Source organism: Drosophila guanche, unplaced genomic scaffold, assembly GCF_900245975.1.
Source record: "Drosophila guanche unplaced genomic scaffold, DGUA_6, whole genome shotgun sequence".
Classification (NCBI taxonomy): domain Eukaryota; kingdom Metazoa; phylum Arthropoda; class Insecta; order Diptera; family Drosophilidae; genus Drosophila; species Drosophila guanche.
Genome location: NW_022995744.1, coordinates 11,701,708 through 11,723,032, shown reverse-complemented (window position 1 = coordinate 11,723,032; position 21,325 = coordinate 11,701,708). Strand labels below are relative to the sequence as shown.

The 21,325-nt window shown below is 45.8% G+C and overlaps 5 protein-coding genes across 12 annotated transcripts; 4 read left to right on the top strand and 1 right to left on the bottom strand.

The window, feature by feature from the left end:
• Positions 1 to 143: 143 nt before the first annotated feature.
• LOC117580388 (regulator of chromosome condensation-like) lies at positions 144 to 2,240 on the top strand. 2 transcript variants are annotated; one of them, XM_034266926.1, is made up of 3 exons: positions 146 to 164; positions 243 to 857; positions 917 to 2,240. In XM_034266926.1, the coding sequence occupies exons 1-3, from the start codon at positions 161 to 163 to the stop codon at positions 1,519 to 1,521; spliced, it is 1,224 nt and encodes a 407-aa protein (XP_034122817.1). In that variant the 5' UTR covers positions 146 to 160; the 3' UTR covers positions 1,522 to 2,240. The 2 variants fall into 2 exon arrangements, with proteins under 2 accessions (XP_034122818.1, XP_034122817.1); XM_034266927.1 differs by having other exon boundaries at positions 144 to 857.
• Positions 1,853 to 13,931, top strand: LOC117580387 (ribosomal protein S6 kinase beta-2). The gene is made up of 10 exons (XM_034266925.1): positions 1,853 to 2,445; positions 4,518 to 4,558; positions 5,265 to 5,391; positions 5,457 to 5,588; positions 5,659 to 5,792; positions 5,852 to 6,043; positions 6,120 to 6,210; positions 6,305 to 6,553; positions 6,658 to 6,765; positions 11,905 to 13,931. Exons 1-10 carry the CDS (start codon positions 2,347 to 2,349, stop codon positions 12,193 to 12,195), a joined length of 1,464 nt encoding a protein of 487 aa, XP_034122816.1. The 5' UTR covers positions 1,853 to 2,346; the 3' UTR covers positions 12,196 to 13,931.
• LOC117580386 lies at positions 6,876 to 10,578 on the bottom strand. The gene is made up of 3 exons (XM_034266924.1): positions 9,316 to 10,578; positions 7,233 to 8,426; positions 6,876 to 7,167 (listed from the first exon to the last, which is right to left on the bottom strand). Exons 1-3 carry the CDS (start codon positions 9,632 to 9,634, stop codon positions 6,998 to 7,000), a joined length of 1,683 nt encoding a protein of 560 aa, XP_034122815.1. The 5' UTR covers positions 9,635 to 10,578; the 3' UTR covers positions 6,876 to 6,997.
• Positions 13,932 to 16,060: 2,129 nt separating the features above from the next.
• Positions 16,061 to 17,683, top strand: LOC117579352 (tektin-1). Its single transcript, XM_034265179.1, has 3 exons — positions 16,061 to 16,346; positions 16,405 to 16,917; positions 16,983 to 17,683. Exons 1-3 carry the CDS (start codon positions 16,174 to 16,176, stop codon positions 17,560 to 17,562), a joined length of 1,266 nt encoding a protein of 421 aa, XP_034121070.1. The 5' UTR covers positions 16,061 to 16,173; the 3' UTR covers positions 17,563 to 17,683.
• Positions 17,684 to 18,161: 478 nt separating this feature from the next.
• On the top strand, positions 18,162 to 21,010 carry LOC117579353 (eukaryotic translation initiation factor 4E1). 7 transcript variants are annotated; one of them, XM_034265182.1, is made up of 8 exons: positions 18,189 to 18,313; positions 19,052 to 19,087; positions 19,681 to 19,761; positions 19,863 to 20,248; positions 20,312 to 20,411; positions 20,477 to 20,564; positions 20,620 to 20,779; positions 20,848 to 21,010. In XM_034265182.1, the coding sequence occupies exons 1-8, from the start codon at positions 18,290 to 18,292 to the stop codon at positions 20,852 to 20,854; spliced, it is 882 nt and encodes a 293-aa protein (XP_034121073.1). In that variant the 5' UTR covers positions 18,189 to 18,289; the 3' UTR covers positions 20,855 to 21,010. The 7 variants fall into 7 exon arrangements, with proteins under 7 accessions (XP_034121077.1, XP_034121076.1, XP_034121074.1 ...); XM_034265183.1 differs by lacking the exon at positions 19,052 to 19,087 and having other exon boundaries at positions 18,178 to 18,313; XM_034265180.1 differs by lacking the exons at positions 18,189 to 18,313; positions 19,052 to 19,087 and adding an exon at positions 18,389 to 18,500.
• Positions 21,011 to 21,325: the final 315 nt, after the last annotated feature.

The window sequence follows — 21,325 nt, the reverse complement described above, 5'->3', positions numbered from 1 at the left end:
AGAAATGTACATGTGTGCATGCAAAAGTATGTAAATTATTGACAGAGACACATGTATGTTACTTGATATCCGCGTGCCCGTAATAAGAATTTTAAGGGATTCGATACATATTGAGTCGTGTCGCTACAGCGATATACAATCAAACAGTTATCGGAAAGCTATGGGTAAATTCAAATCGCCTTAATTTAATGACCTAAATTAACATAAAATGCTAATAAACAACAACAATGTCGGCGAGACAGACATCCACCCTATTATGCTTAAAAAGGGGAAAGCATTCCGCCTGGAACTACCCAAGAGGCGCCAGACTGTGGGCATCGTGCTGGTATGCGGCATGGGCGACACCGGGCAGCTTGGCCTTGGCTCGCCAGTTTTGCTGCTTAATCGCCTAACAATGGTGAGAAGAATACCGAATCCTGTGGATGTTTGCGCTGGTGGGATGCATTGCCTGGTTCTGACGGAGAACGGAGACATCTACTCGTTTGGCTGCAACGCTGAGGGCGCCTTGGGGCGGAGTTCCAGTGATCCGGACTGCAGAGATTCGGTGCCCGCTTTGGTAGATTTACCCGGAAAGGCGCTATGCATCTCGGCGGGAGATACGCACTCTGCATGCATACTGGAAGATGGCAGCGTGTATGCTTGGGGATCGTTCTTCCACTCGCACGGGAGCATGGGTCTGACCGACGATGACAATAAGCGCGTACCCACAAATATTTTGCCAGGAACTGTCTGCTGCAGCATTGCCTCAGGATCTGATCACTTGGTCATATTGACCACCAGTGGAAAGGTCTATACACTCGGATGCGCCGAATACGGCCAGCTGGGGCGCATTTCAGAGCGCTCATTGTCCGGAGAGGGTGAGTTTTTGCCCAAATATGAGTATATCTTAAAATATAGAAGTTGTGTCTTTTACCAGGCCGCCGTGGCAAGCAGGACTTGCTGCGACCGGACCAGATAGTTATCAAGTCCGCCAAGCGGTTCGACGCTATATGGGCCACACATTATGGCACGTTCTTACGCGGATCGCAGACGGGAATTATCTGGGCCGTGGGCTTGAACGATAGTAAGCAGTTGGCCAACGAAAAAGTATTGGAACCGGATCACTTCATTTATCCGGTGAAGACAGCGCTACAAAATATAAAGCAGATTGCTGGTGGAGCTGAGCATACACTGCTGCTGCAGAACAATATGGAATGCTTTGCCGTTGGTTCGCCACATCATGGACGCCTGGGCCTGGGCGATGTCAAGGACGTGGTGCCCAATCTGACGCGTGTTAAGAAGCTGTCCGACAACATTGTCTATGTCGGCTGTGGAACTCACTGTTCCTACGCTATTACTGAGGATGGAAAGCTGTACTCATGGGGCCTGGGCTCCAATAACCAACTGGGTGTAGGCGATGGCGATGATGAACTAGAGCCGGTTTTAGTCAGCAGCAAGAACACACAAGATAGGAAAATGCTGCTGGCATCAGGCGGTGGCCAGCATGGTCTGTTTTTGGTCGAAGCTAATGCAAAGGACTAGCCAAGCACAGGACAGGCGTTTTTTAATATAAACTTCACAGCAGAGACTGATGCTCGCCAAGCGAGGACCATGAACTAAACACACCAAGCAAAAAGCGACTAGACTAAAACATAGAAATAGATATTTGACTACCAATTTGATTTTTACTTGACTACAAGTTACACGATCTGCTTCAGATTTGCTTCAAGTGAAACACGAGTCCCCATAATGTCTGCTGCACGATGGTGGCATCCATCGATAGGGAAAATAAGTCCATCGATTGTGAGTCACAAACGATAAGCGTCTATGCATCGATAGTACTATCGATACCCTATTACCTCGTGTTCGCTCGCAAACAAAGAAAAAGTGCATTTGAATTACTGATTATTAAACATTGCGACCAGAGGCAGTTGCACACAATTGCGTATTTGATAAATTGCAAGGCAGATTGCTAAGGCGCGCGTTGGCAATTCTCGCAGTGTGTATGTTTGTGGCACAAGTGCGTGGTGCGTGCGTCGGTGTTAGTGAGCGTGTGTGCGTGTGCGTCTGTGTGTATATATTTGTATTTGTATTGCTATTAACTAATAAACAATAACCTTCGGGGCCAAGAAAACTGCCCTCCGCCTGTTCCAACAAACCGAAACAAAAATAAAATCGTGCAGCACCGTCTGCCAGTTTGGGCTCTTTCCGTATTCCGTACACCCAAAGAACCCAAAGAAACCGTAGCAGCAGCAGCAAAAGCAACAAATTATCCAAGCAAAAGCCACAGAGGCAGAGCGGAGCCAAATTATTGTGTGACGAAGCATTAAGTTAAGCGACACCACGGCAGCCACCAACAGCACACAAATGGCGGACGTGAGCGATCCCAGTGAGCTGTTCGACCTGGAGCTCCACGAGGACGACAAAGCGCACGACTCCGACGACGACAGGATCGAGCTGGACGATGTAAGGGCGAATCGTAGCAAATAATCAAACTACGCAGCAAAAATTTCACCAGCAGGCAATTTCCCCTTCTCCATTTTACGGGGGCGGAATTTTCCTCTTTGTTTACCTTTTCGCCTTTGTCTCTGAAAGCGTCTCTCCTATGTCTGTGCCTCATCTCCATCTCCACTTGCAATTTCTACCACAAAGCGGTGCCAGTTGCCAGTTGCCTGGTGCCTCATCATTATGAGGAACTCGGCTTATCTGCTGCGCAAAAGTACACATCACTTCGCATGTGGCGTCATCATCCAGCAGCAGTAGCAGTAGCAAAGATTATTCAGCATGTATTATAATGCACATTCATTATATACCGCAAACTAGACACCCGTGTCAATACTTGCCGCCATGCCATGCCCCGGATCCAATATAATTATTCCGTTCTCTCCTTATAAAACAGCATTATGATCAAGGTATTGAGCAAACAAAGCAAGCCCCGACACAGACTGAAGCCAATGTCCTTCAAAATAATCAGTTCAAATTACCCAGCCGCAACTTGAGAGGTTCGTTTCCTCTCTTCTTCAATCTTAAAAAAACACAGGAATACTGTAAGTGAGAGAATAAGAGCCAACAAGAGACAGAGAGCGAAAGCGAGGTGGAGAGGGGCTAAACTTCCACTTAGAAAACGAAATTCCTTATCAGTGGGTAATATAAAATTAGAAAATGAGAAAAACCTTAGTTTGCCAGCCGGCCGATAAGGTGTAATCGAAAAGTGAGCAAGAAATGCCGAACGATGATGGGACTGGCGCGTGCAGTAAACTGTTGGGGGCGGGTACGGAAGTGCAGTGAGGGGAATGCTATACCTTTGCTATAGCATTGTAGATCCCCCGCCCTACCATATCAGTGCTGTTTCTTATCATTCCCAGGAGGGTCTGGGTCTACACCCAGTTCGATGGGCTGACAATAAAAATTTACGCAAGCGCACACAGCGCACTCTACTTGAAAAGGGGCAGGCTTCTTCCCTTCCCAGATATCACCAGTCTTTCGAATTTGTGTGAACACTATAAATTATGACGGATTTGTTAATTGGAATTCACCGTCAACGCTGACGAGGTGAACCAGTTTTAATGTGCTGATGCTTGCTAGCACGCTGGCTGGCGACGCCTCCCCGCCATTCAATTGAACTTTAGTCAAAAATATTATACATATTCTACACACATTTTAAGCATGACGAGAGCCAGGCAATAGCTCTGCCTCTGCCCCTGCCACTGCTGACTGTTTCTCCTTCAGCTTTGCCTTTCCTCCTGCTGCCCACCCCAGCGCCAGTCCGCCCCTAACTGTGGCCTTCCCCAGTTGGAGCAGCAACAGCAGCCGCCATCACAGCAGCAGCAGCATTGCCGGCAGATTATTTGGCATTGTTCCGAGTTCTAAATTTAGTTTGTCATTAAAGAAAAAGGTGTATGCGTGTAGAAAGTGTATCTACATATATGTAGCTCTCTTTCCCCCCTGAGCATGTGTCTGTGTGTGTGTAGGCAGATCAGAAAGAGGGAGAAATCCATTGGGTCCACAGTCACAGACTCCAGAGAGAGAGAGAGAGAGCAGCGGCCTGGGGTCTCAGGCAACCGATCTCTACCAATCTCCCTTTGTTTTTTGTTTAAAATAAACTTGTGGAACTTGGGGTAGTATCGAATAGTCATAGATTTTATTATGTGGAAGTTTCTGGTTCCTCCAAATAGTAGATAATTATCCAATCGAGATCATGTTATAGCCCAAAAATTAATGAGCAAGTTATAATTGAAATTAAAAAAATCCCCCACAAACTTAATATAGAATAGATTGCGAGTAAAGTTAGTTTTGTTCCGGTTGTAGTTGTGGTTCCTCAAAACAAATCAAGACCCACCGATCGATTAAGAGTATCCGGACTTCTCTCGCTAGTGTAGGATGATGAACAGCTTTCCCTTCTGCTTTTGGTTTCTCGGGCTCGAGTTCCAGTTGGAGTTCGTAATAATAACTATGATTAATTGTTGCTCCCTCCTACGAGTATGCTCTCTCATATGTCGTCATCTCACGCTTCTCTCTCTCTCTCATCTCATTTGCAGGTTGATCTAGAACCGGAATTGTGTATTAATCTGCACCAAGAGTGAGTAATGCCAAAGCTATGTCGGTGCTACAGAGGACGAGCATTACGTGACTGTTTGAGGAGATGTCTGGACGAACGTAGATAAGTTTGGAAGGAGGACAAATGAGCTTAATTGGCAATTATCAGTCTGGTAGTTGTTTACAAGCACTGGACTAGCTAACATCTGACTGATTCCGCTTAGAGCCTGATCCCCGGTCAGACGGACGAGGCTACACCCTGTGCGACTCCCAGACAGCGATAACAAGTCGAGATATACACACACACAGTAGTGTCGCAGCGGTGCGCAGACCCAGACCCATTCCCAGGCCCAGGCCCAGAAGTGTTTACAACTGCTATTGACTGGCAATGAGCTGGGACGCCGCCTCCTGCCTCTTCAATCGTTGGAGGGGCAACGTGCAAACAAGACACACGGCAAAACACTCGACGGCATTGTGGCATTGGGAGGGTGGGGCGCCTAATAGTGGGTGGAGAGGGGGATGTAGCGTAATGGTTGGGAGCAGTGCGGAGGTGACGATTGGCGCGTGCAGCCCGATGGGATTTATTTATAGCACGTGGGCTGCTCCTTTCCCACGCTAACGTTGCGACAGACGCGACGACAACAACGACGCAAGCAGCACACACTGAACGGACCAGAGTAGAGCCGACCATTAAGCAACGAATCCCTAACTAATCTCTCTCTAACTCTCACTCTCTCTTGACCAAACAGCACTGAGGGTCAGGAGACCATACAGCTCTCCGAAGAGAATGTCAATCCGGGCCAAATCAAGCTGGGACCCAAGGACTTTGAGCTCAAGAAAGTCCTCGGCAAAGGTGGCTACGGCAAAGTATTTCAGGTGAGTTCTTTCCTACTATAAGTAGAAGATGTTCCTTCAATAACGATGCCATTTTCATTTTGCAGGTGCGCAAGACCGCTGGACGAGATGCCAACAAATACTTTGCCATGAAGGTGCTCAAGAAGGCATCGATAGTGACCAACCAGAAAGACACAGCGCACACACGCGCCGAGCGCAATATACTGGAGGCCGTCAAGGTTGGAGTCCCAGTCCCCCACCCATCAATGCAATTGCACATCGTATCCTATATCTATTTGCCCTTTATAGCACCCCTTCATAGTGGAGCTGGTCTATGCCTTTCAAACAGATGGAAAACTCTACCTTATACTTGAATATCTGAGCGGCGGCGAGCTGTTTATGCATTTGGAGCGTGAGGGCATCTTCCTGGAGGATACCACATGGTAGATATCCCTCTAGAGATCAGGAGTACATGCCGTATCATAATTGTATTGCATTACAGCTTCTATCTAAGCGAAATCATATTGGCACTGGGCCATCTACACAAACTGGGAATCATCTATCGCGATCTAAAACCCGAAAATATATTGCTGGACGCACAGGGCCATGTGAAGCTAACAGATTTCGGCCTGTGCAAGGAGCACATACAAGAGGGTATTGTCACCCACACCTTCTGCGGCACAATTGAGTACATGTGCGTGCGCCTGCCAATCCTTTTCTTCATTTAATCCGTTTAATCGAGATTAATCCGTTTCGCCATTGACTTGCAGGGCACCTGAAATCCTAACTAGAAGTGGCCATGGCAAAGCCGTCGATTGGTGGTCCCTGGGCGCCCTCATGTTCGACATGCTCACAGGAGTGGTAAGTGCAACACGTGCCATCGATTTTGCCTTTTCCTTGCCGTGCCTTCGCCTTGGCCTTTGTTATGTAACAGTATGTGTCACTGTTCTGATAGCCGCCCTTCACCGCCGAGAACCGCAAGAAGACCATCGAGACCATTCTTAAAGCAAAACTCAATCTGCCAGCCTACCTCACACCCGAAGCCAGAGATCTTGTGCGTCGCCTCATGAAGCGTCAGGAGCCACAGCGCCTTGGCAGCGGGCCCGAGGATGCGGCGGCAGTCCAAATACATCCATTCTTCAAGCATGTCAACTGGGACGATGTACTGGCCAGGCGCCTAGAACCGCCCATAAAACCGCTCTTGGTATGTTGAAGTAACTCATGGATCGTATCGGTTGCACCATAGGAGTATCCTCTCATATTTTATTGCTAATTTGTTTTATCTCTTGTGTGATCTGATCCAAACAGCGAAGCGAGGATGATGTTTCACAGTTCGACACAAGATTCACAAGACAAATTCCAGTGGATTCACCGGATGATACAACGCTGAGCGAAAGTGCCAATTTAATTTTCCAAGTGAGTAGATTGATGGAATTCGGGTAGCTTCTAATGGTAGATTTCTTAATGATGGTTGACCTACGCATACCTTGAATAGTTCTGAAAATCTATTTAAATCTCCAATAATATTACTTTACATTTCGCTTCACATTTAATCATCTAGGGGTTCGCTTTTTGGGTGGATTTTCAGAATAAATACTTCACTATACACTAAACAGTAGATTAATCCTATAAATACGGGGAGGGACCCTCAGTGATAGTCTGCACCGCATTGAAAGTGTGGTTCCTTGAGGGGTATACCCGTTGGTCCGTCCGTGAACTCGCAGAAATTGAGGCCAATGCGTCGAAAGGGATGACACTTGCTCTTGGGATTACCCCATTTCCCACGATACGTAAGCCAATCGGGCACAAGGGAACGCCCTAAGAAAGCAAAGAGTCAATCAAAACTGGCTCCAAGCGGAGAAAATGCAAATAAATCCACTTACCATATGATCTTAGGTTCTCGTAGCTAATGTCAACAGACTTCCAAGTGTTCCAGGGCGTACCAAATCCATTGATATCATAGAGACGAGCCACTTTGACGAATCTATGCTTGCCGGGTGCCGTCCAGAGGCCATGTGACCCTTTGGCGGCAAACAGAACCGGATGGTTCTTGAATGTGGTGACAGTTTTTGGAAAGTTTGGACGCTGCAGGATGCCCTTACGCGTCTCCTGGCGTCGAAACTCAAAAGAGCCCGTCAGCCGATTGTAGGTGTAGAAGGCGCCCGCATCGTGGGCGGACACATACATGGCCTGGGGCTCGGCATCACCGTTGAAGTAGAGGCTCATGTGCTCCCAGTCGCCCACATGGCTGCCGATATCCTTGCGATGGCCAAGGCAATAGCCGTAGACAGCCGGAAAGGGTATCCGACCAAGTGGACCCAGACTCACGGTGCACATGGTCTTGCCCTGGCTGTAGGGATAGAACATCCAGTAGGTAACGTGGAAGCCTGGCAGTTTGCCCTCTCCCGCATTCACCTCCTGCTCGGGTGACTCTCCGATGCTATTATTCTCCTCCAGGTTATCCTCCGGCCCGGCTCCGCCACTGAACTTGACATTATCCGCCAGATTGGCTATAAAGTTGTTCACTGGAATGCTGTTATCCTCATCAGAATCCAGCTGCATCTCTGGCTTCTGCTGGGAGTTGGTTTGAGGTGGTTCTACCCTCACCAGCTCCTCGTACTCATTGAGGTCGTGTTGCGCATCTCGCTTCACCCGCTGGAAGAGGGGAAACAAGCGCGAGGATCGCCTCACAGTCTCATTGCGTTCCTCGAGGGGATCAATGGAGACAGGAATGTAGGGGCCTCGTGTGCTGGCCAATGGAGGACTGGGAATGGAAGACTTTATGGGCTCCCGCCTACCCGGACACATGGTAACCACGCCATAGATGGGCACGGGCTTCTCATTGGGATTCCTCCCATAGATAAACGACTGTTCATTCCCCAGCAGATCCTGCATCTCCGTGTTCGTCACCAGATGCGACTTTGTCGAATACTCACTGAAGGGGACCCCGGGCCGAAAGCTGCTGTCCTTGTCCATGGGATGGACGTGCTGCAGGAACTCCTCAACGCCCAGCGGCATGAATTTCTCCTCCGGGGCCAGCCACACAATCGGTGCCCATTGTTTGATCAGGCGTTCCACTGCAATGAGATGGAAGATGGAAGCAGAGATTGCCTCAGTTAACTCGCTTTTAGCCCAGCCCCGGTGCTGGGGCGTCCATCGTGAAATTACCCAACCCGTACGGCCATTGGCCTTCTCCACTCCACGCCACCCTACTCCTACTACCTTCCTCTCTCTGTTGGCCAACTCTTTGGCTTTGACTGTGGCTAGTCTAGCTCTGATTTTCGTTTTTTAAATTCAAGTGTAATAAATTTCACTTTCACACATGAAGTGCGGCCATAAAGTCGTCATGCCTGCCTGCTAGGTGCTGGTCTCACTACCCACCTGACTTCTCCCTACCCACTGGCACTTCTCCTTGCCCTTGCTGGCACCCAGAAATTAAGCCAAACGACTGTTTGCGCTGCTTGTTTTTTCTGTTTTTCGGTTACGGCTAATTCGCGAAATTAAACGCTACTCGAACGCCACCGACTACCGCTGTTCCATATAAATACGCACATCAGGCCCCCGGATGGATGGCAATGAGTGGGGCGCCAAACGATGGAGTCGAGTCGTTCAGGTAAATCGTGTTGGAAATTTGACTTGGGCACACAAACAGTAAATAATGTTAGGGAAATTGGTAGAAAATGTAGGTGGAAACCGAAATGGCAATGCCCTAGAAAAACTATGGGAGTTACAAGTAACTACAGAAGAATTATTGGTCTGTTCCAGATTAAATTTACTCATGCATTTATTGTACTTTAATCGATAAGTAATGGGATGGTCTTGGAGATGTGACTGATTTCTTTGCTGATTCAGGTTTTATATAAATATCCTCCCCCCAGTCTGAATAAAACCCTCTCAGAGTGCGTGTAGGGTATATAATGAGTGACTCCAATGATTGCTGTTGCTGTTGTTGTTTGTGATGCATACCTACTTCTTTATCTAATGCCGTTATGTGTGCATACTGCAATGTTGCTTGTTGTTGTGGCTGCTGATGTTGCTGTTGTTCGAAGGAGTCGCCAGCTGGCGCATCGGTTGCATTCACAAGCACAGGCATAGACACTTCAGCTGATGCTGGATTGCCGCCTGCCACCGTTGGCGTCGTTGACAATTGCTGCGGCTGCTGTTGTGACTGCAGCTGCACTAGTTGTCGCTGTTGTTGGTTTTGCGGTAACAATGCTGCCGCACAGAGCAATGCCGTTAGGCAGTGCAGCAACGAAAGTGAATTTATATTAAACAACTTGGACATTTTTTCAATTTGGTCTGCCTTGCGCTACGATTTTCGTTGATAATTTTGTTTATTTTATTGCTTGTCACGAACAAAGCGACGGCTTTGTTGCGGTTGCCTTTATGTTATTATTATTAATTTCACACAGCTCGTAAGTCTGCCAATTTCGAACATAGATTTCTTACACATTTTCTGTTTATAGTGGGTTAGTTAGCGCATTTATGTCTTTTATTTGGTGTTGAAGTTGCGCAATCTCATTGGACAGACACTTTTGACACTTCCGCCGCATGCGCCACACAGTTTTAATACACTCGGACAGTTTCAGCAGCACTGCAAACATCAGCTGAGGGCACTGCTTCGTTCTTGTCCTAATTTTCGGTTCCACACTGCTCTCTCTCTCTCTTTCTTTCTTTGTGGCCGCATGCACGTGCACGCTTGCTCTGTTTGAGTTTCTCTCCGCTCTGTGCACTCCACTCTCCAGTCTTCTATCAAAGCTGGTTTTTTTTTGTGTGCCCTTCAACTGGTTTAAGTTTAAACTTGAATCTCGCCTGTTTTCCTTACATCGTATATCGTATCGCATTGATAATCAGCCCGATAGCCCTGAACTGCAGATGAGGCTGCACAATGGCCCAGAATCAATGTCAACGCGTTTGAGGCCCAGTGAAATTAAGCGAAATATATGCAAAAACGGCCTATGAGCTCAGTTCAGCTCAGATCACGCCAGGCCAGGCCTTTCTCCAGCCACAGACACGGCTATAGCTCAGGTTTTCTACCACCACGAGGCACGAAAGTTACTCCAAGTCGCCTGTCTGTATTTATCTTTCTTTCTTTCCGTTTATTTGTATTTCTTTTGCTTTTGGTGGCTACTGCTTTAAGCTTTGGTGTCCGAACGCTTTGAGCGTTTCTGCGAGACTGGCACAAACGTTGGCCGAGAAGCAGGAGAGCTGAGTCGAATCGAGTGGAGTCGAGTTGAGTCAGTTTGGGCCCCGCTCTGCTTACTTTGTGCGCCTGCATTGCATGCCAAGCCAATTGCTTGCCCCAGCCCCCGTCCCCTGTAGAGCAGCACAACTCGCTTTTGTTTTATTTTGTTTACAAACGAGAGTATGCTCCGCAGAGAAGTCGAACGACCCTTGAGCTGATTTCGTTCGGCCTTTTTTGGTGGCTGCTTTGTTTGTGAGCTGTGTGAAGTTTGTTTTGGTTATGGGATTAGTGGGCTATATATGAAGTTAAATATTGCTTAATTAGGTGCTTCAGCCATTAGAGAGACGAAAGTGTTTGGAATTCCGTGATGGTTTAATGTAGTTTAATGCTTATTGGCATGCCAAGAGCAAGCAGTGCACAATAAGTTCTTCATATTACAGTTTTATGTCTACTAGTACATTCTTTTTCTTCTCATTCGCACTTTGTTAATTGCTTATAAAACTGTATTAATTTGCACCTGATCAACGCCAGAACCGAGATTGGATTCAATTAGAACTTTGTTACGGATAATTATATTTGTAAACTTTCTCAACGCCTCGAGCACCACACCTCGAATTATGCTTCTCTTCAGTGGGTCACCGTCACCCCTCGCAATCGAGGCTCCAATTAGCAGCCCCGCTCGCTCACGTACATTTCACCTGCCGGCGGCGACTGCCACCGAACCACCGTAATAACAGTAGCTGCGCCGCCCCTTCTCAATCCGTGCCCCCAGCAGTCACCTGCAAACCTCTCTCACGGCTCTAACTCTGGCGTCACGCATTTTGTGTCCAGCCTCCGTGCCGGGGGAATTCACACGGCAGCCGGCGGCACTGGCGCTGTTTTGATTTTGCTTTGCTTTTAATTATTTTATTGCACTTGCTGCTTCTGTGACGGCTGCGGCTTCTGCTGTTGATATTGCTTGATTTCGTCAAAACATATACTTAATGAATGTGTCTCTCTCGCTGGCATTTTGGCTGGAAAAAAATTATGTAAAATGTATTACATGGAGAGACAGCAGCCACAGCCGCAGCACAGCAGTTGTAGTGAACCGCCTTGCATAAGCCCTGCTGCCCAGGCGGGCGGGCGTGCGGCTGTGATTAGTATGCAAGTCAGGAGAGATCGGCCCCGGATCGGATCGGGTTTGAGTTTTGGGTCTGGCTCTGGCTCTGGCTCTGGCTCAGGGCAATGAGTAATGCCTGATCCGATTCGAATTGTGCACATGATCGGACAAGTGGGTCATGTGGGAGTTGGATTTGGGATGTTGGGTTTCGCATTGAGCAGAATGGGAATCGGCAAACAAATAACAAGATCTTAATCATTTTCTTTTGCAGGGATTCACCTACGTAGCGCCCTCGATATTGGAGGACATGCATCGGGTCAATCGGATGCCGGCGCGCTCCCCTAGACGCACACCCAGACAGCATCCGGACAGCAGCTACCGGTTGCAGTTTCCGTCCGCCAGTGGGATGGTGGGACCCAACGCTCCCGGCCCTATGAACATGCAACGCTCGACGCTGTTCGCTCGGGCCACTCCGCCCCACCACATGCATACGTTCGCGCCGCGCCCATCGCCAGCACAGGACGAAATGATGGATGTGCAGCAGGGATTGCCAATGGTCTAGGCGGAGTTGCAGCCCAAGAGAGCATCCCATCCGACCACAACATCCCCCCTTCCCATCAGAAATTGACAGTTACTACTATGACGTATATGGAAAGTGGACAAGGATTCGGATGCGGATTCGGAGTGAGCCGGAGGACGAGCAGAAGGAGAAGTAGGATCACACAGAACGAGTGTGATGCATGTGTGCGGTGGGTGTTGTTTTTGTTAAAGAGAGCGCGCAAGGATCGCGCTGTGATTTGGAAGGTTATGATGATGATTAGGCAAGGAGGAGAACGTTTGTTTTGGATACTAACAACATTTAGGTACTACAACTAAAGTTGGCAAGCTGCACGAAAACATATGCTATAGCTATACTATATATACACACACACACACACACCTAGAGAAATAGGGCGATTTTTATGTATAAATATCATACTACACTTATAGTTTACATAGGAAAAAAGGTTTATACAATTTAGTTGAAATGTACACGCAACACTTTCATTTCGGTTTAGCCCCACAACCCGCTGCACCAGACAACAAACAGATTAAAGCTAAGAAAGTTCTGTAGTCGAGATGTAGCTCTTAATGTAAAATATATAAAATCAAACGTGTGTGGGCGATTACCTCCACGTACACATCAACCACAAACCCAGTCCCAAAGCAGGGTCTAGCTTATCCTAATCTATCATTTAGTTTGCACGATTATCAACCGCTGTAATTATGAAGACCCCCCACAAGAGTACCCTATTTGATTGATTGTAGTCCGAGAGTTATTCTTGTTTTTGTCAGTTACGAACATCAATCTATATTCAGTAGGCATAGGCATGTAGGGCGACGTTAGTTTTAGGTACACTGCAACGTAGCAAGCAACACAAATTCAAATTCAAATTCAAATGGAAATGAAATGTAAATTATAAACTAAATAAACTAAACTAGAATATTAAAGAATAAACCATAAAAAGCATAAATGTATGTTATAAAACGGTTTCCACAGCACCATTAAAAGTGTACCCCGACTTTGGGAATCATTTTCTCGCATAGCCAATTTATATTTATATATAAATACTTGGAAATCTCCTCTTTTGTTGCAACCCGCCAGGAATTAAATATGTTCCATATCTGATTATGTTCAACTTTCAATATAAACTAAACTAAACTAAAAATGAAACAAAACAAAAATCGAAACTGAAATTGAAACTGAAACTGAAACTGAAATGAATAACGCGTACTGAGAAGCTAAACGCTGCCACCACAATATATGTAGATCCAGGGAGGGGAGATGGGAGATCTATAGGTCAAAAGATTATACGAAGTATGTACTTTGATTATATTCTGTTTCAGTTGTGTTTTTCTCCCTTTATTTTCCATCTAAAGAAAAAAGATAAATAACGATGTCAAATATAATCAAAAGGTGCTTTGAATTGTTTAAAAAGACAAGACAACAAAAACAAAAAAAAAACAGAATTAAACACAATATATAAAAACAAAAAAAGAGACAAAGGGAAACGAAGATGAACTATTGAAAACGAAAGCAACTAAAACCTAAAACATTAATTATAATGGTTATGAAAGAATATTTATATAAACTAAAAGTAAATACCTCAGAAGCAATTATTTTTGTTACAAGCAACTGATGAAAAGTGGAGCAGGGAGTGAAGAGTGAAGAGTGCAGAGTGGAGAGTGCGGGCTGCGAAGTGAAGCGAATAAAGAACTTAACAAATTATGAAAACTACCAACTAAAGAACAGCAAATGAAAACTATTAAAAATATAATAATAATAAGGAAACAGAAAGAAAGAGCGCAACGCAGAGATATTTGTACACAGAGTAATTAATAATACGTTAAAGTGCGAGTTATATATATATAAATACATATATTTGGTTCATTGTACAATTTTTTTTCTTGTGTTTTTGGTTTTGTTTACTGCTAAGTGTACTCTATTTTGTATTTCATTAAACAATCATTTTCTATATATATAAATTTATTGTGTAAGAAGAAGGCAGAGCACTCCCGAGGAAGGATTTCTCAGAAAAAAATAATGTGCTAAAGCTAAGAAATAAAAGTGTAATATAAAAGCAGAGCCAGGGAGATGGGCGAAATAACTATCGAACAAATAACCAAGAATGATGAAACACTGCCTACACTCGAGAGGAAGCAACAACCACAAACTAGCAACAAATTACCAATTACAATAAACAACAAATTGCAAATAAAAGAATTTAAACAAGACCCCGAACCAAGGGCGAAACCTAAAAGCAACAGATAAAGAAACCGAAAAAGATAGACAGAGGAAGACAGAGTTCGTATTCGTAGATAGCCAAGTTAAACAATTGTCGAGCACCCTTGAAGGAACTATTCACTAATCTGGGGCTGCTGAGGTTCCCTAGCATACAATAACCAAGGAGATCTGTACAGTCCAGCTGAAATGAACCGTGTAATGAAGCAACTCCAATCAATGTACTTAGTGGGTTGACTGGCGGGAAAAGTACTTCCAAGAGGGGAATAGAATTTCAAAGTTCACTGTTAATAAACCATAACGAAAACACACACGACAGTTTGTAGTGGATGTGGATGTGGTGTGTCGTAATTGCATACATTACCTTAATAATAATAGCAGAGCAGACGAAGAGAAGAGTTCTGAAAGCGCCGCCACAAGCCATACATACTTACATACATATGTAGATGTAGATCGTTCAAGCCAAACGAAACCCGAAACAAGGAAATCCAAAAAGTGAAACATAACATAAATATAACTGAGAAATGAAGAACATACGATCAAGAGATCCGATCCTAGTTAATTAAATTGTACATTTTTATCATTAAGCTGTAAGAGCATTGCGTATATATAGTATGGATATATGTATATGATGTGTATCGTAATATATTAAAACTTAATTTTACAAAAAAACCACAACGAGGGAAATTGAATTTTACACATCTCAATCGCTAAGCAGTGCAGCTACAAAGTTAAATAAAACTGCTTGCATTTTGGGGGCTTGACAGTAGTCATAAAACTGTGAATGTGGTTCACAAAAATGCGCAGCAGTTAAATAGTAACTGTAAGTAAGAATATTGATTATTATGTTTAGGCTTTTGGAATATTTAAATTCTAATTTACTGATTACCTTTCTCCCATTTAATGCTCACAGCCAGCTTATTCTTGTCAAACCACCCACCATGAGGCTCTAAAACTTCTGGGCTAGTTGAAATGACAAATCAAAATCCAAATATCATTAACAGGGATTTATTTTTAGCCCCGCCCAGCGAACCAAGTCACGCAATGGCCATTGATTAGCATAATTAATGCCAAAAAGTTTGCAATCATGTAAAAAGTATCAAGAAACTGCCAAAAGCCGAGGCGCAAATCAGCAAAAGCGAAAGTATGTTAGCATAAATCGATCAATGGGAGGAAGCACTAGGAGGAGTCCCCAGGCATAAACCTATTTATAAACATGCTGTAAGACGAGACCACAAGGAGCAGTCTAATAGCCCAGGCTGGGAGGCCCTTCTTGCCTTGGTTGCGTTTCCTTCTGTGCCCAATTCTGTGAAGTGACTGCCAGGTGACATACGGCACAAGCGCAATGGCGCTGCATGACTTCTTGCACAGATGAGGCAAGGAGGAGCAGCAGCTAGAGGGGGCTGGGGCAACATAACAATAAATACCGCTAGGCAACCGTAAATTCCTGAGCATGAATCGATTTAACGAACCCCGTGGGAGCGCATAGGAACCCAATTGCAAGTCGACTCGAGCGTCTAGTCAGACTCAGAATCAGATTCAGGCAGGTACAGATTTTTTTCCTCCAGGCCTCAGAAACAAAGTGTGCCAGTTAAAGCCAATCGAATTGTATATAGAAGCCATATCCCCACCCCCATATTCCATTGCTCTAGTTGGAGTTCCCCCAATTCTCTATTCTCAATAAAGTCAAAGTTCTTCGAGCGAACATTTATTTAAATTTCTTACGCAATCTTTGCTGCACACAGAGCATCGTTCATCATGTTGCCCAATCTGAAGGCACGTCGCATCACCGGCATGCAGCTGGCAAGCAAGCACCTGGGTCCCGTGGCCAAGTGCCCGCCCCGCTACTCCGAGGAGGACTGGGACTACAACAACAAGATCAAGTTTAGGATCACCTGCGATCAGGAGAAGCTGGCCGAGCGCATTGTCGAGTGAGTATCGGTGGTGGAGGGGAATGGGCTGTCATTTCCACAATTTCTCCCAACCCAGGGAATCGCGTCGCGTGGTGGACGAGACGAAGGACACCACCAAGAACTGGCAGCGCGAGGTAGAGCACCACATGCGCGAGCGCACCAGCGAGATTCGCTTCCTGGTGGACGAACTGAATCGCCAGAAGAAGACGGCCATGCTGGAGGACGAGGCCCTGAACACCTATCGCAATCGGGTGCTGAATGCCATCGAGTTCCTCAAGGATAAGTCACTGGCCATTTGCAAGCAGTGCCTCATCCTGCGCGAGGGCCGCATCGGGGTGGATCTCTGCGATGACGAGGTGGATCGCTCGCTGCGCCGCGAGCTGAAGGTGATCAAGGGTTGTCAGGGACTGGCCGATGCTGCTCTGAAGGAAGCCGAGGAGCAGATTCGCAAGCTGCGTGCAGCCATCTATCTGCTGGACCAAGATCTGGCCGCCAAGGACAAATCGCTGGCCATCGACGAGAAGAATCTCAAGCTGAAGGAGTTCCAACATGACCTCGGCAAGGGTCAGGACTTGTCCAAGTCGCACTGGTAGGTGGTCGGTGGTACTGGAACGTGGGTAGTTTGTCTATATTCCCTTTTGATTCATTCCCCAGCCAATTCTCTTTGACCGAGTGGCAGGCGCAGACCTACGAGAATCTGGAGGCCAATGCCAAGGCCCTGGTCTCGGCCGGCCAGCTGCGTGCCTATATCGATCTGCTGCTGAAGCAGGTCTGCGAGGACATGCAGAACCAGACGGACCGCACTAATGAGGCCTTCGATCGGCGCATTGCCGAGACGAAGCACGTGAAGCAGTGCCTGGAGAACAAGCACAAGGACACCATGGACCACATTCACCAGGTGCAGCGCAACATGACGGATCTCGAGAAGGAGATGATGGACAAGCAGCGTGCCATTACCCTCTGCCAGACGCGACTGAGTAATCGCGCCCATCGCCCGGGACTGGAGCTGACCTGCGACATGGTCCAGGATGCGCTCTACAACGAGCTGCAGGCTCTGAAGGCTTCCGTCTGCAAGCTGAACCAGAAGCTGAACGAGAACAAAGCATCGATGCGTTACTTGATGCACGTTCAGGTCATGCAGGAGGAGGAGATAAATATAAAGACGAATACTTGCAAGATCGACGAGGTCGATTGCATGACTTTGCGTCAGGCACTTAAATACCAGTCCTTCTAGGCAACCATCTTCCACAAGTAGTCCAGCCACATATACACAAACAACTATTAATCAAATTAGGCGCATACGTGCATTTCGTGTTCAATTCAAAATTAATTAATAAATTGAAGTTCACTTTCGATATCAAGTTCCAATCAACAAAATTGAATATTTCGCCCAAACTTATATCGGTTGAGCATGGTGCCGTTTCTAAGTATGGCCGGGAATATTCTAAGCAAGCAAGTTGCAAAGCCAGCAGAAGTTGTCAGCTTAGAGCAGTTACAATGCCCACATTGAAAACTCGCATGACAATAGTATCGATAGTCACAACCAGTAGTGAAATACGTAAAATTCCATTTCCACCACGTAACATTTTCCGATTTGTTTGTTGTTGACCTTTTTAGCTTGAACTGTATGGGGTTGTTTTGTAAACAAGCAAATTCATCAATCGGAAAAAAGTTATAGTTTTTGTGCCGAGAGTCCCAACTAGCTGTTAAAATAAATCAGAATTTCAAAAACCATGAAAACTGATCCAATATAAACGGTATATTTTGAAAATGACCAGGTATATTATGGTCTATTCTTGAGGGTCGTGCGGCTTATCGATAAATCCGCGGTCACACTGGTCTGTTTCCCAAAAATAAAGAATTAACCAAAAGAATTTAGTAAAACTAAATAAACTAAAATCTGGTACGCAAATCAAGTGCGTATTTAATTATCTGTAAACCACGCGCTAAGAGCGACAACCATGGTAGTGTCGGAGACGGAGAAGGTAAGCGCAAATAGGAAAAAATAGCCGCATGGTTTTAGACCTCAGCCGTGGCACACACAGGCTAAACAGGGTTGTTGCACAAGAGGGGGACGGCGCGAAAGCAGAAACAGTCGAGCAAAAGCGTGCAGCTGGCGTTGGCGTGGCATCATCGCAGAGGACGACTCTTCTCATTCACCAAATCCAATCAGTAAAGCACCCGCAATTTTGCACGCAATTAGCAAAACTCACTGTTAATTGTTATTTGCACGTTTGCTGTTGTCAACGTCATAACTCTCTCGCTCTCGCTCGCTCTCTCGCGTTTACGCTCACCATTTGCATACCACACTTTTTTTTCGCTGCTCCGTCGCTGGAATTTGTCAAGACAATCGCACACACATCGCTATCGGTTGTACTTGTATGTGTTCGTGTGTGTGTGCATGTGTATATACAACATAAATAGGTAAAGCAGAGAAGCAAAAAAAGTAAATTACTGCAATAAGCAACTGAAAAGCAGCGGCAGCGAACAACAGTTAAATCATTTCTGGCATGGCGACGGCCGCCGACCACGACTTTCATTGCAGTCGTCGGAGCATCGCCTGAACCGTTGCTTTTCGTTTCTCTCGTATTCTCTTCAGTTTTTTGGTAATCCGCGTTGCCACCAGTCAAAACTTAGCTAGAAACTCTTTGTTCTGATCGAATCCGACAGAATTTTCAGTGAAAACCCTTTTACTCAACAATACCTACAACTTTTTCCAACAGGCAATCTGTGTTTTTGTGTCAAATACGTGCGTGCGTGTGAGTGTAGAAGTGCTGTGGGGCAACTTCACTTTCGTATCGGGAGTAGCTGGATTCAGTTCAAAGTAGAAACATATTATTTTCCCAGGGATTACCAAGGAAATACAGTTTTTTTATTAAAATTTATTTTTTTCGAATTGAACAAAGAAAAGCGTCTCGAAAAATTCGGGTCACCGGACAACGCGAGCACCGACGTATCGTATCGTACCGTACCGTACTTCCATTTACAACAAGTTTAACAAGTTTTTCAAATATTTTTGTTTTTTTTTTGCCAAATTGAAAGACAAGTGAAAAGCGAGAAGTCAGTCGATCTCCAGGCAGTTTAAACCCTGTGCAGTGCAGTCAGATATCAAAAAATTCAGCAAGTAATTCCACCCGGCCGCCATATACACACACAAGAGTAACGAAAAACGAGAAACGAAAGAAACCGAAACAGAAAAAGCTTCGCTCGCTCGCAGCACACACACTCCCAGAGACACACAGACACAGACAAACGATAGCGACAAGTGAATCAGCGACTGATCGTCTCTCCTCCGGGCAGAAGCAGCGTGAAGAATCAAGAATCTAATCGAAATCAAATCAAATCGCCACAGAATCATCCACACACGGCCACCGACATGCAGAGCGACTTTCAGAGAATGAAGAACTTTGCCAATCCCAAGTCTATGTTCAAAGTAAACATCCCAACCCGAACTCGGTTCCGCTGAGCGTTTGCACGCAGCAGTTTGCTAATCTCTTTTCCACTCTCTTTGTGTATTTTGCTCTCTCCCCACAGACCAGTGCTCCCACCGCCGAGCAGGGTGGCAACTCGGCTGCCAACACAGTTGCCCCTGGACGTCCGGAGCCCACTCCACCTGTCGCTGTGGCTGCCCCAGCCGCCGCTCCGGCCCCAGCTGCAGCTCCGGCTCAGCCCAAGGATGAGGCTAAGCCTACCGAGGGCGGTGACGATGTTCGCACAGAGCATCTGTTCAAGCACCCCCTACAGAACACATGGACCCTCTGGTACTTGGAGAACGATCGTTCAAAGTCGTGGGAGGACATGCAGAATGAGATCACAAGCTTCGATGCCGTCGAAGACTTCTGGAGTCTATACAACCATATCAAGCCCCCATCTGAGATCAAACTGGGCAGTGATTACTCGCTCTTCAAGAAGGGAATACGGTGAGTGGCAAAAGGGTGTGGTGTGTCAAGATCTCCATAGCTATTGATTATCGCAATTTTCAGCCCTATGTGGGAGGATGCTGCCAACAAGCAGGGCGGTCGCTGGGTGATCACCCTCAACAAGAGCTCAAAGACCGATTTGGATAATTTGTGGCTCGATGTGGTAAGCGGGAAAGCTGTCGTATATCATGTGACACCTATTAAATTCTATATTAACTTATCCATCAGTTGCTGTGCCTGATTGGCGAGGCCTTTGATCATTCGGATCAGATTTGCGGTGCTGTCGTGAACATTCGTGGCAAGAGTAACAAAATCTGTAAGTAAATCAATGTCCACTCAACGAAAGCATTGGCTAACCACTCGTCCATTAGCCATTTGGACAGCCGATGGAAACAACGAGGAAGCTGCCCTGGAGATTGGCCACAAGCTGCGCGATGCCTTGCGTCTGGGACGACAGAACTCGCTGCAGTATCAACTTCACAAGGATACCATGGTCAAGCAGGGATCGAACGTGAAATCTATCTACACATTGTAAGTCGTCAGTCGTTACTCAAGACGACTTATTTTTATTGCGCTTTATTAACGATTAAATCCTACAGAAATTAATCGTAACACAAGTCCAAGAACCCCGAAGTGAAACTGAAACCGAAACCGATACACTACATCGCCTGAACATCGTTGAATTAATAGGCCAACACCCGTTTTCTGTAGAGATCATTATTGGAATATACGAAAAATAAACACGAGTACACTACAACAGGAGCATAAAGTCGATTCAATTGCATTCTCCTGAAGAACAAAAAGTTGTAATATCTCCTAATTTGGAAATGTGATGGAACAAAAACAGAAATGTGGCCATTTTGTATGGCTATTATTATTATCAAAATCAAGGTGTTGCACAAATATTCCGATAGACCATTTTTTTCTTCAATAAATTGTATAAATAGAGGTGGTTAAGTTCGATCCCACGCTCATGATTTTTCGGTATATAATCTGGTATATTTCATAAATGTCTTTGGTATATTTCAAGGGTATTTTTTTTAGCTGAAACTTACAACGCAAAAATGAGAAATAAAC